Below are 13,383 nucleotides of genomic sequence, written 5' to 3'. Positions count from 1 at the left end.
ATGATTTCATTTTGCACACTCAAAGATGTAAGTCAAAGAAGTGTTTTCAATGTGAATTAACGTGAATTGATAAATACACTGGCCCGAATGTCCTTTCTAAAAGAAATCCTTCTCCTGAACCTGTTGACAAAAACTCAGCAGTGTGGTGGTGTCTTTAAGGAGTTCTATTCCTGCTTCCCATGTTAAATTCAGCCACTATAAAATAAAGCAGAACAGTTCACAAGCTCATGATGAAACGTAAAATACACTGTCGGAAATGGTGGGCCTGCAATTGGTAGGCAATACGATGTATGATATAATTGTTAATAGTGGTCTCCGTAAACTCTCAATGCCGGTGTGTTTGCTTTTAACCTTTATTTATGAGGCTTTCAATCAAAAAGTGAAAAAAGCCGAAAATGATATTTGAAAAATAATAGATCTATGAAAAAGCACGGTTCCATCTAAAGTGTCCAGTAAATATGCATGAAAAGCCAACTCTTCATAAGGACAGCAAAGTTGGATACGTGTGGTTACTCCAGTAATTTTGGGGCCTGCAATTGAACAATTCACAGAACGCTTCTACAATGTACTTTGCTGCGTGCATATGGTTCTAAAGTTATATTTAAGATGGCCACAATGCATCCAGCTCATAGCCATTCTGCGTCTGGCAACCAGCTAACTGCTAAATGTCATATTGCATTCATCTCGCATTCACACACCAAAAGAGAGCTCTGCCAATCTGGAGCCAGATTGCATAAAGTGTGCACCGGTGCAAGTGCAAAGTTTGCACGGTATTAGCACGAGGACAAAGTTTACCCTATTTAAAAAAATCCCTGGGACACATTAAAAAACCATTGCACCTTGAAAAGTGCAGTTTGGCATATTAAAAGCATCAGGGCTAAAATTGCCCTAGGGCTAAAAAGATACATTTATGATGCATTTTTGCATCAGAGCAAAGTTTGCCCTACTACTAATACCATTCCTTATTAGCACTGGGGCAAACTTTGCCCTGGTGAAAAATGTAGTGAACATGCATCTTTTTAGCAGTTGGGCTATTTTTGCCATGGTGCTTTTATGCAAAACTGCACGCGTCGAGGTGCAATGGTTTTTTAAAGTGTGCCAGTGTTTTTAAAATAGGGCAAACTCTGCCCTAGTGCTACTACCGGGCAAACTTTGCACTTACATCGGTGCAAAGTTTCTGTAATCTTGACCCAGGTCTGTTTCACATGAGCAGGATCCCAGAATGTTTGCTACTCATTTTAGCCCAGAGGTTTGACAATACCAGTAACTTCAAAAATAGGTGACCGAAAACAGAAACCAGTGTGTGTCTACCTCTAAGGCTATTGGCATCAATACGTATATATATCAGCATGGGTAGAGTACAATCTGAAAAAGATGTAAACAGAATACACTCCAGTCTAGAACGAATGGGCATGAGTGAATAGACCAAAGATCACTCTAATCAATTTTGCCCGAAATTTGAGAGCCCCGCCACTGAAAATAAAGAAGGCCATTAACCGGTTGTATTTGATGATGCCAACTTAGGGGTGTCCAAAGTCACTTTTCTGGTCACTGTGCTATACAGCAGAAGGAATACGTTACTTACTTGTAACTCCTGTTCTCCAGCATTGGTATTTTTCATAAATCCACTTCAAATTACTAGCATCCATTAATGGACATGTATTTTTAATAGACCATCAGTTACTACAACAACACAGGTAGAATTCAGAGATTTGCAGTCACAACATACATCAGATTTCTTTGCAAATTAACCGATAGAAAAAGTTTAAAAACACACAGTGATTGGTTAGTTTATACCAATGCTCTTTTCTCCCAGCAACCCCCACCCTCCAGGCATCAATTAGATATGACCCCTTTGGTTTGAAGGCAAGGTACAGGGGGTGGGAACACAGTGGGAAAATCGTTTTTTGGCTTTTTATCTGAAAGGCAGGATTTGGGAAATGAACTCAATGGTAATATCGTTTTGGCCTTTTATAAGAAAGGCAGGGTTTGGGAAATGAACTCAATGGGAAAATCGTGTTTCAACACTCATTCAGATGAATTGCAGGGCTTTGGGCTTCTGATTTGGGAATAAATGGGAAAATTTGTTTTGCGCACACTACATTCACTTGAAAGGCAGATTTTTAGGGATTCTTATTTTGGGATTAAGGAATCCCCTCTTCTATAAGGAAGTCAGGGGTTACAGGAAAATAGGGTCACCCTATTACTTTATTGACTATAATGGCTGTAACACACTGGTAATGAAATTTGTTAGTTTAGAATTGTAACAAAACTCATCCCGTGATCTTTTCTATATGGGAACTAATTGAATTAACTAATAAAAATGTGCTAAGGGTCTACACAGTTTTGCCCCTCTTAAACACAATTAAATGGACAGGATTAAGGCCGCTGGTTCCCAATACAATACAATTGAAATGGATAAGGGTGTTTTCTATGAGGAATCAGTTGAGTTATCTTTTTAGTCAAATATGGCCACGTTCTACACAGTTTCCCCCCCTACCCACTATGCAAGAAGGAAATGAATGATGGCAGAATTCCCCCATATTTTTGCTGTCATCGGAATCAATCTACTTACATGGGAGACCTTGGTTATTGGGCACTCAGGGAAACAGCAGGGCTCATCATGGGAAAGCACAGATCTGGTCAAAGACTTCTGTCAAAGATAGTCACCAGAACCCAGTCCTCATCTGGCTCCTCCGATGTCAGACCCAGTTAGCTTCTAGGTTTTCCTGTCCCTGCCTCCCCTGCAAGGTTTGAGGCCTCTCCAGGTAGACAGCTCTTTTTCCAGGCAAGGTGGTATGCTGATGGTTTTGGTAGCGCTCTTTGCCTCTCAGGTTAGTTGTTCCCCGCTAGAATCCCTCTCAGATAGGAAATTGATATTATATAGTGCTGATGAAACTTAACCATTATCAATATTCACACGGTATGGATTGGCTAGCTCCCCCCCTCCCACCAATTCCGCTCACTGCCTGCTGATAGGACAAGAAGTTGGGAGGTGTTGATTATGGAGACTGAAGGGAGGAGAATAATGCATCACTCCAAAATGACAAGTTGGTTTGTCATTTTGGTTTTCTTAAAATCTCCCTACATGGCAACTATCTTTATTTTTCAGATAACTGCATGAACATATATATATATTTTTAATTCTACATTTTATGGCGAATCAGGAAATATTAATTTCACTTCAGCACGTCCTTCCTGGGAGGAGCTATTTTTTTCGTGATTTGCTCCAGAGCCAAAACATTGAAAAAAATGCCACTTAACATGCCAAACATTAATTTTGCATTCTATCAGTACACCAATTTTCAAATTCCTCTGAATTATGAGGTCAGAAGCATGCTTTTCTTCCTACCTCGAATTCTATACATCACATAAAATTAAGAGATACATAGAACTGACTGTTTTTTGTGATCTTTAATAAGAGTCCTGGATGAGCTCACTGCGACTCACAGTTCTTATGTTATTAAGGAAAAAGGAGTCCAATGTTAATTAAATGGCCATCCATTCATATGAAAAGTCGTAGTTTCATATTCCAAGCAAATACAGACAGTTCTGTTTTCCTCAGAAACATGTGACTAAACATGTGCTTATGAGTAGGGTATGTTTCTACACAGTCTTTGAAGATCCATTAGTGGCTCTGAGAGGCACTTTATTGGGGTCAAGCAAGTACAAGAGGTCAATTCTGTTGGCTGGTGTTAGCAAAAACTTGTGCAGTTCCCTTAGGGAACACTGCAAACGATTTAGGACTACAGGTGTTAGCAGTAAACCCACTTGGTAGCAGTCTGTACCACCCAGATTTACCTGGTAGCTGTGGCTGAGCAGTCAGACGTCCCTCAAGAAGAGTTAGGCAGTATGCAAAGTATACACAATAGGCACTCAGATACGATAATACAAACAAACACTGACCAGAGCTTTGGTATCAAAGTATATAATTATTTATTTAAAAGCACACTGTTTGAAACACTCCAGCACTCTTATTGTAAAATACTCTAAAAACAGTTACTATTATAATATATACAACCCTTATTCCTTATCAGATAAGTCTTAGTTAACACCACTTATTTACATACAGAGGTGAGCGCTTAACTATAGATGGCACTCCAATAAGTTTATGAAAAAGGGAGGGAAAAAGACAGAATATGGAAAGGTACACCACTCTAAGATTTAGGAACACTATTAGCAAGGCAGAAGAGCAAAAGTCACTGGTGAGCCAAAGTCCATAGGCTGGGCCCACTCTTAGAGAGAGCATAGCACAAATGCGCCCAAGATCACACAGTTACACTAGGCTTAGAAAGTCTTGCAGGGAGTTCGAAAAGAGTTTAGAGAGGCTCAGAAAAGTTTATCCAGGGTGTCCCAGGCTAACCCAGGTTCGAAAGCCGGGAGCTAAATCTACCCCGTACAGTCGGTGGCAAGGGAAGCCAGGCGGGACATGGTACCTTAAGCGGGAAGGATCCTCCAGCGGTGGCAGTTGTTCCTGGCAGTGGGTGCAAGTCTCGTCGTCGTCCAGGGGAAGAGAAGATCTCGACTTGGAGGAAAGATGAAGGTTGTTGCACTGCCAGGGAAGAAACCAGCCGCAGAGTTTTCCGGTTAAAGGTAATACCCTTTAATTTGCGGCCGTGGTAAAACATGGTATCCCGGTTGCCAGGGTGCTTGGCACAGGCAAGACGGCCACGAGATACGTCGGGAAGGCGAAAAGACGGTGAAACTGGTTATCCCCACCAGTCAAAGGAAGAAGACTCTCCGGCGGGAGATCTCCTCTGTCGTTGGGAAAAGTGGTGAGACGGTCCAGCAGGGCTCCACCGGTGGTGTCGTCGTGGCAGGTCGGCTCAGCTTCTCCCTCGTCGGATTCTTAGGTCCTGTGGCGACTTCTGAAGTTCCAGTCCCCAAAGCCCTGCTTTTATGCAGAAAACCCCCATTCACTCAGCCTAGCTGTCACTCAAACATGCTAACTGGTGAGCCGGCCGGCTCATCACTTAGGCCAATCAGGACGGAGTGCGACTTGAGTTGCCTAGGCAACTCAGTCCAGGGTGCCTAAATCCCCCTCCACCCCTCCTAAGTACCCCAGACAGAGTGGCACCACTTGGGAGGGCTTCTGTGGAGAAGCCCGCCAAAAAGTGGAACAAAGGGCTCGACTTGGGTTGGAGTCACAGAAGAGAACACAAACGCCATTTTAGAACCGAGTTTGGGCAAAAAATACCAACCGGAGAATTAATATTAATTAAATAAACCAGCGGTATGTTCGAGGCTATCGTAATTAAATAATTAAAGATAGTAGCCTCGGACAATGGGAAAATCCCATAGAGAAATATTTGCGGTTGAATATAAAAAGTAGTATCCACTGCCACCAGCCAAAACTCGATCAGGGGGGACGGAGACGTGCCCCCTCGACTAACAGACACCGGGGCAACGGAATTGCCCCAGCCAGTACGTCCACAATATGATGGTTTGTACTGGTTCTGTTCAGAATTTAAGACTAGTAAAGTCAATGGTGACTTTACAGGCCCTGGGAGACAGTAGTCAGTCCCAGGGTATGGAGTCTATACTGGGGAGTCACTATGACACCCCTGTGTTACTGCACTGAGGGTGCTGTGTAACACATATCACAAAAACACATGAAGCCCTATGGAGTAAAAGACCCCATAGCCCATTAAACACATCTAGAGTCAAAGAAACACACTCAAATCATGCCCAAGAGTGAGGGTAAAAGAGTCTCACTCTTGGCAGGAGAAAAAAATAAACCCCAAAAATCCAGCAAAGCTGCTGGGGGACTCACTAGGTTAGGAAATTCAGCCTAAACAGAGAATTCTCCCTAACAGCTGGTTTATCTGACCCTTCCACACATTTGAACTGTTGTATTTCTTTAATGAAACAGACCTGCCGATTCTGGTGGGTCCTCAGCCCAAAAGGTCTTGAGGTCAATGTTTCAGAGGCACAGACCTTTCAGTTCAGTGGGGAAAACAATCTACATGCATAATTCTAACAGAATAGCATTTTTTATTGAAAAGAGGTCTTTAAACATGTATCATATTGTATCGCATCTGGGCCTGTTTTTCAGGAATGTAATCCTTCTTTAATGCAATTATTAAAAAGATATGAGTCTCACTTTCAGTATTATTCACACATAGGCAAGAGTTAACATGGAAAACTAGTGTTCACTTCTACAACACGTAGGCCTCTCCTTTTAAATTATGTCATTTTGAATGTTGAAAATTAAGTGTTCCATTTGTGACAAATGCAAAGTGCTTGGCTTCACTTTAGATTTCTGGATCACAGTCTTGAGTTGCATTGAAGTCAATGTGATGTGCTGCTGTCTCCTTAAATAAGATGGTAGCTTTTCATATTTTATGAAAACAGCATTTTCAGCCACAACGTTCTTTTGCAATGTATTGGGGACATCCAGCAGTTTTAATTTCTCAGGCACATTTTCCGTCACTTGAGCGCCTGTCCATTTTGGTAATGTTGAGTGGGGCCCACTTTTCGCATTCATTACACCTCATGTTGGAAAGTAAGTGTTTTGGACTGGCCAGCATATCCCTATGGGTCTCAAAATCAGCCAGCTTCATTCTCACAATGGGGCCTTGCATGGCCTCTGAGTTTCTGTCACTCTAGGGGTAAATTTACACCCCACAATTTTTCTTTACCAGAAAGTATCGTCAGTAAATACCTTGTGCCCATTGGTGGTGCGGGACGCGTTCTATTGCTTGTTTAGAAAGGAGATGCGAACTTTACACAATAGAGTTGAGCGGAGATGTGAACTTTGTGGAATAGAGATGAACAATGTTTTTCGTCCTTTGTGGAAGGAGGATTTCTGGGTGGTTGTAATAGAAATTCCAGATTATGGACATGTCTCAGTAAGGAGAGCACCCAATTATCTGGTAATTTGGTGCAACTTGCGGAGAAAACAGGAAAGCTGGCCTCTCACAGGAGTGTGAAAGTGAAGGAGCGTGCCTGTGTTGTGGTCAGGGTAGTTTACTGGGCTGGCCTCTCGCAATCGGAGGATCCACAGCATCAATGGCTGCCCCCGTATGACTGTGTTTTACCTCTGAAGCTTTCTCCTGAAGTATAAGTGCTGGTTGGATACAATTGGGACCGATAGGCTGGACCGTAGTCCCGGGTGGGAACCGAGACTTACAATACTGAGAGGACTGCTGAATCTGCTTCAAGGTATCCAAAGACCAAGCCATGTCTGTTTTGATGGCCGGAAGGGTATCATCCACCTTCTTCCCAAAGAGGTCCTCACCATCGAAGGGCATGTCTATGGCTTTTACCTGCACATTTGGGTGAACATTAGTAGCTTTGAGCCATCCTTCTGCCGCAGAACTACGCCATTCCTCATTTGGCGAAAGCTGGTGTCAGAAATGTCAACTGCCACAGAGATGGCATGATCAGATGCAGCCTCTCCTTCATGAAGCAGTTTAAAGGCTTCCTCCTTCATGAAACAGTTCCCAGTCGTATCAGGAAAGGACAGTGAGGGAGTTGGGGGCCTCAATGGTGGTGGGCTGCTGTAGACAAAATACGTTTGCCAATGGCATCAAATTGTCTCCCTTATTTGCCTGGAGACACAGCACATGGAGAAGAGGGGATGGCCTACCACGTGCAGCCCACAGAAGATACCACAGAATCATGACTGGGCAGTACAGCCAATCCTCCTGCTGCTCTTCAACATATATATTTTTAAGTTGGGTGGCTGCAGGTGAAACATGCCTTGAAAAGCTTTTCTTATCCTTGGAGTCAGCCATAGTGGGATAAGGAACACCACAAAGTAGAGATATTGAAGAAGACTTGAATGTGTGTGAACAATCTGAAGACGACCTGCAAGTGTGGAGCAAAGGGAGACACTGCCTATTGGCTAATAGTTAAGATGACACAACAGTACTCTAAGAGAACACTAAAGTGGCTGCAGTTTTTCAAAATTCAAATGAAAACTGCTCCAATGTTACCAAGGATTCCCAGCCTGACGGTGGGGAAAATTCAGTCTGGTCACCCCCACCAGGACAGAGCAGCAACGCTTCTAAGCAAGAGTGCCAACAAGCAACCCAGTGATGTGTTTCTGCCTTATTGGTCATAATCAGTTTTGTGTAACTGAGGTACATCAGCTCTCGAGGTACAGAGAGTAAAAGGTCTGAAGCAAGATTACCCATACTGATTTATAATGAAAACCAAGCCAGACTGCAGTGTGTGCACATTTCCAATCCAAAAAACTGTTCTCAAAATCTGAATTCAAAGATATATTTTCCATATAAACTAAAATTCAAATGTGCTGCCACAGCCTGCCATTTCCTCCAACGTGTTTAGGGAAACAGCCTCTTATAAAAGGTGTCACATTTTAAGAATAAAGGTACACTTAAATTTTAGATAAATAATATACTTACTGTGGAGGGGAAAGAATGAATTTGGTTTACAGCAACATCCAAAATCTTTAGTTGTTTCAATTTCCCAAGGCCCTAGAAAAAATAATGCCATCATTAAGTCACAGTTGTGAGTAATGCGCGGATGCACTTTCAAGTCACAGAAAATATAGAATTTTAGTCTATCGCTCACAATCTTATAATTCCCTATCATTTCATCAAGGTATCTGCTTCCTTGGACTGTTGTCAAACATTTTATTCAACCAAAGTAAGTTATTACTGATTAGCCAAACAACAAACTTGCCCCCTTGCAAGCCATACAAAACTCAGCAGCCAGACTCATCCTCCATCTACCCAAACATTCTCACATCACCTTTGCTCTTGCCAAGCTCCACTGACTCCCCATACCCCAGAGAATTGCCTTCAAAGGACTCTGCATTATATTCAAAGCCATCTATCTCAACATTCCATCTTAGCTTCATGACAAACTCAAACCCATCACCCACATAAACCCCAGACAAAGCCAGCCAACACCTTCTACACATTTCACTCTGCAAACTCACATGCACACAAACACAAGCATTTACTCACTGGGTACCCAGGGAATGGAACACCCTACCTAGACCTACAGATAAGGGGTGTATTGGCCACTTTTACTCCCTACAAATTGGCAAATACTCCCAAAAAAGAAAAATAGGGAGTAAAATACTCCGAACAAAAACTAGGAAATTGACACATGTGAGTTTGTCCCCCTGCTTTCATCAACACAGCTCAATGGATATGTTTGGACTAGGAGTACAGGTAGTGTTGCATGATGAAACTATTATTACTGCCTGATCTGAAGAGGAAAATGTATCTTTTAATGTACACAAATAACTAGGTGCAAAGAAATATTTATTGCAAATGCATTTCAATTCCATAGTTAACAAATATTTACTCGCTTATGAAATACTCCCATTGGGAATGGAACTTACTTTTACTTCCTAGAAAATAATTTTCTTCCCAACTTTAAATACAAAATAGAGGAAATCTTATCTGAGGCACAGATCCTACCTCTTCACATATGCACTGCGTCCTCCATCACCACTTTCAAAAAGAGCCTCGAAACATACCTGTTTCCCCCACACGTAACCCTGCCCTCCTCCACTGCCATCACTTGTCTATCTACCTATCCTTTCCTGAAAACATTTTGTAACTTCTTTTCACTTTTTCAATATTTGAACAATGTATGGTGCTCCGAGACCCTCTGGGTGAGGCCAGCGCTAAACAGATATTCAAATAAATAAATATCACGGACTGAAGAAAAAAGCTATTAACAAACGTTACAATGCACCACATACACCGAGTGGAAAATTAATACCTTAAGACAAACGTGGTGCTTCAGAAAAGCGGTTTCCAGATGTAATAATGTTTTCATGCTATAAATCTGCATGCTTGCGAAACATACGAAATTGTAGGATCTAAGAGAAATGTTTCCCCATGGGCAATTTTAAAATGAAAATGCAAAGGCCAAATTAAATCTCCTAAAATCGGGTCAATACATGCAAAAGGACTAGCAAACATATATGAGAACAAAACAGTATTGTCTGTGAAACCTCCTGCCCTTGTGCACTATGCTTATGAGTGTTCTGGCCATTTTCAGAGTGCACTTTCTTGTAATGAGTACACAGAACTGCAGATACGTCCTCATATGGATCTTGTGTGTTTTAGAATATAACTCACTACGAAAGTCCTGTGAATCAATGTGACCAGAACAACTGCAATTTTATTTTCACTCGGCTACTAACTAACCCACTTTCATCAAAGGTGACTCACTGCCTCCCAATGTCTGAAAATAAACGTAATGGGACTTCCTGCATACTGTCGGACCCAGTACACAGTTAAAACGTATCTGAACTTCTGGTTGCTTTTGATTTAAAAATGCGAATTAAATATTCATGAATGTTGGAGTACTGATTCCGTGATCAGCGTAAAAGGCGTGAGTAATTGTTAAAATGGCAGAAACACCGATTCATAAAGTGTGATTTCAATGAATAAATCAATACTTTATTTAGGATAAACAAATCCATAAAAGTACATAAATTATAAAACAAAATGATCAGCTACAATACAATTCACCCAAAACAATAAAAGTAAATCGACAAAACATAACTAATAAATGTCTGCAAACAATTTAGCTCATGCCATCAGCAATCCACTTCTGCATAAATAAAATCACATGAATCAATATAAAACATAGCAGCAATTTATAAATATACATAAATAGATTAAATAATTTCCATCAAAGTGTTTACCTTCTTTTTATGTCAACAATTAAGTGCATTACAATCCACTCCTACGGGGGTGACAATCAATTTAACGAATAGCAGCAACGTATAAATACGTGCAAGCAAATATATTCATTCTCTTCAGAATGCTCTCCTTTCTAATGCACAAATCAAATATGTAGCAAGTGAACTGATCAGAAAGAGGAATCAAATAATTAATTGACAATCTATAGTTGACAATATGGTTCTTTTGCCACATCTTTACTAAGGTTCTACTTCTTATACCCCTGTACAGGTTGCAGAATACCATAAAATGCAACACAGATTCATTTTCCTGGCCACAGGGGACTACACGAGGTATTGCTTACACCCCATCCTGCTTGTGTTTTGATGAGTAGTAAACCTAATCTACATCTTGTAAGGATAAACCTAAGGCGTGTCTTGGCCACCTCTCATATGCACCGCTTTAGCTACGAGCGGAGCATATGAGAGGTGTGTTTTTGCAGTAGATTTATTTTTCTGTCTCTCCTTCCACATTGAATTCATCTTATCGTGATATAGCCATATGAAATATTTGTTAGTGCGTCTGCGTTCATTATTTAGGGTCTCTTACACCAATCCTCTGGGACAACAGAATAAAAATTACGGTGAATATAAATTGGCCAAGGAAGGCAATGACATATTGAACTGAATTAGGGCTTGGATTAAACCGATTTCACAGTTTTCCCATATCATGCTCTGCAATTGCATTGAAACGAAATCCAGCACACCCACTATCCCTAACTCTAAATGTGTATTATACATTGAGATAGAATGCAGTAAACCCAGAATTGAGTACAAGAATTCGTAATATTTTTATTTTTAGCATCAGATCTACTAGTTGGTGATTATTATTATATGCAAACCACAAAATCGCAGTGTTGGCTTGCATCATTTATAACGCCTGTGTGCTTATATATTCCTCCCGTGAGACAACTCGGTGAAAGCTAATATATCAAGGTGGTGAACTTTGTAAACGATTGTAACTTTTGTCCATTGACATGTATATGTTGCAGCCTAATCTTCCTTTTTAGTCATGATATTATATTTCCGAAAGTTCACAATAAAATATTTCTCATTTATAAAGGAGTTGTAGGCCGCAACAAATGTTCAAGAGTTGCAGGGGTCATAGACCGTAAACGGCATCATTCGCAGAGCTAAGAACTGGGATTAACCTTCTACTGATGCAGGAAATAGACATGATTGTTTCGAGGAAAACTGGCAGAGAATTTGAAAAGAGTGGGGTCCAGCATAAACCCCATGTGCACTCCCTTCTCAACTCTAGACTTGTTAGTCACCTCTCCCAACCCTACTGTAAAAGGCTCTGGCTGAAGTATAAGAGTGAAGATTAATGATGACATTTAACAATGCTTCTGGGATCTCCAGCTGAATTAGTGTACTCCAACAATTGCTTCATATTTACATGGTCAAATGCAGCTGTGAAATCCAGGAAGCCTACATAGATTGTAAAGTCCAATCCTTTTGACATATTTGGATAGGATTATTGGGTGCCTTGGTGCACTGTACTAAAGCCCGTCCTAAAGCCAAGTTGCATATCACTCAGAACCCTGTTAGTAGTAATCCACTTGCTAAGCCTGCCACATATTGTTCGGCAAAACATTTTTCAACTCCCAAACAGCAAAGCTATTGGTCTATAGGCCTCCATTGTTGCTCTATTAACTTTCTTAAATAAGGGAAAAATCATACCGGTTCTACAGTCAATCAGGATCGTATCCATAATTACATAGGTATTGAAAACCAGAGTTAATAGTGGGATTCATAGGTCTGATTCACACTGAAAAATATCAAAAGGACCTCAGTCATATCCTAAAGCCATCATGCAATGTTGTGAGTTCAAGGCAAGTTACAACTCCTTACAATGAAAGGTCAAGATTTTGGAAACCGGATTACTTATATATGTTCACATTTGTAGCTGGAGAGTAATGTTTGGAGAAAAGCTCTGCCCATTGTTCACCTTCATTGTGAACTTGTATTGTATTCTCTTCTTTTGGTGTCTTTATTCTCTTCTATAATTTTCCAAAATGTGTGCCAATATTCCATATCTGCAGCCACTAGTAAACTGTTACATAGTTCTTCCATAGTTCTTCCTTCAGGGAAGATCTTCTATTTTTTTGTAGCTCTTCCTTTTAGGCAGACCTTGTCATTCGTACCTTCTCCTTATCACTAGATATTTATTGAATAGCAGTAAACTGTTCCAATTTACTATTTCTGCAGCTTTGATCCACTCAATGGTTAATTGGCCTTGGTCTAAAAATGTTGTGCTTCATTAGTAATTTCCATACATGCAAATCACTCATTGTTTGCCTTGGACATGTTACAATAAGATCCTCCCCACTCTTTGTAAGGTTATGGTGGTTGACTATATCAGTGTTTTCATATTGTTTGTTAAAACAGCGGGTTTACTCTTCACACCACCACCTGAATGACAAAGCATTTCAAACATACTAATCAAGCCCCATTCGACAATAATGAACAATATATAGTCAATTATACTGCATGATCTCCCATTATCAAACCTAATACTTGGTGAAATGTCATGCCCTGTGCAACCATTAACTGGCCTTTAACCATATTCTATTTGGAAGACAATATGCATAGGCCTGTGTAGCATGAACATCCCCATCCCAATTTTGTGCCTCTTCCTCACTGCAATCATATTCAAGGTCTTTCCGATAACCTAACCTTGCATTAAAGTGCCCTGTGATAAG

At 40.7% G+C, this 13,383-nt stretch overlaps 1 protein-coding gene across 1 annotated transcript in view; it reads right to left on the bottom strand.

Annotated features, from left to right (window-relative positions):
• The window catches only part of LRRC69 (leucine rich repeat containing 69), a 313,342-nt gene that overhangs the window by 133,249 nt on the left and 166,710 nt on the right, over positions 1-13,383 (bottom strand). The window contains exon 5 of the mRNA XM_069621344.1: positions 8,373-8,444. Coding sequence (XP_069477445.1) covers positions 8,373-8,444 — 72 coding nt within the window. The remainder of the gene's footprint in view (positions 1-8,372; positions 8,445-13,383) is intronic.

This window comes from Ambystoma mexicanum, chromosome 5q, assembly GCF_040938575.1.
Source record: "Ambystoma mexicanum isolate Mex_15411 chromosome 5q, UKY_AmexF1_1, whole genome shotgun sequence".
NCBI classification, from domain to species: Eukaryota; Metazoa; Chordata; class Amphibia; order Caudata; family Ambystomatidae; genus Ambystoma; species Ambystoma mexicanum.
This window is presented reverse-complemented; position numbering and strand designations above follow the sequence as displayed.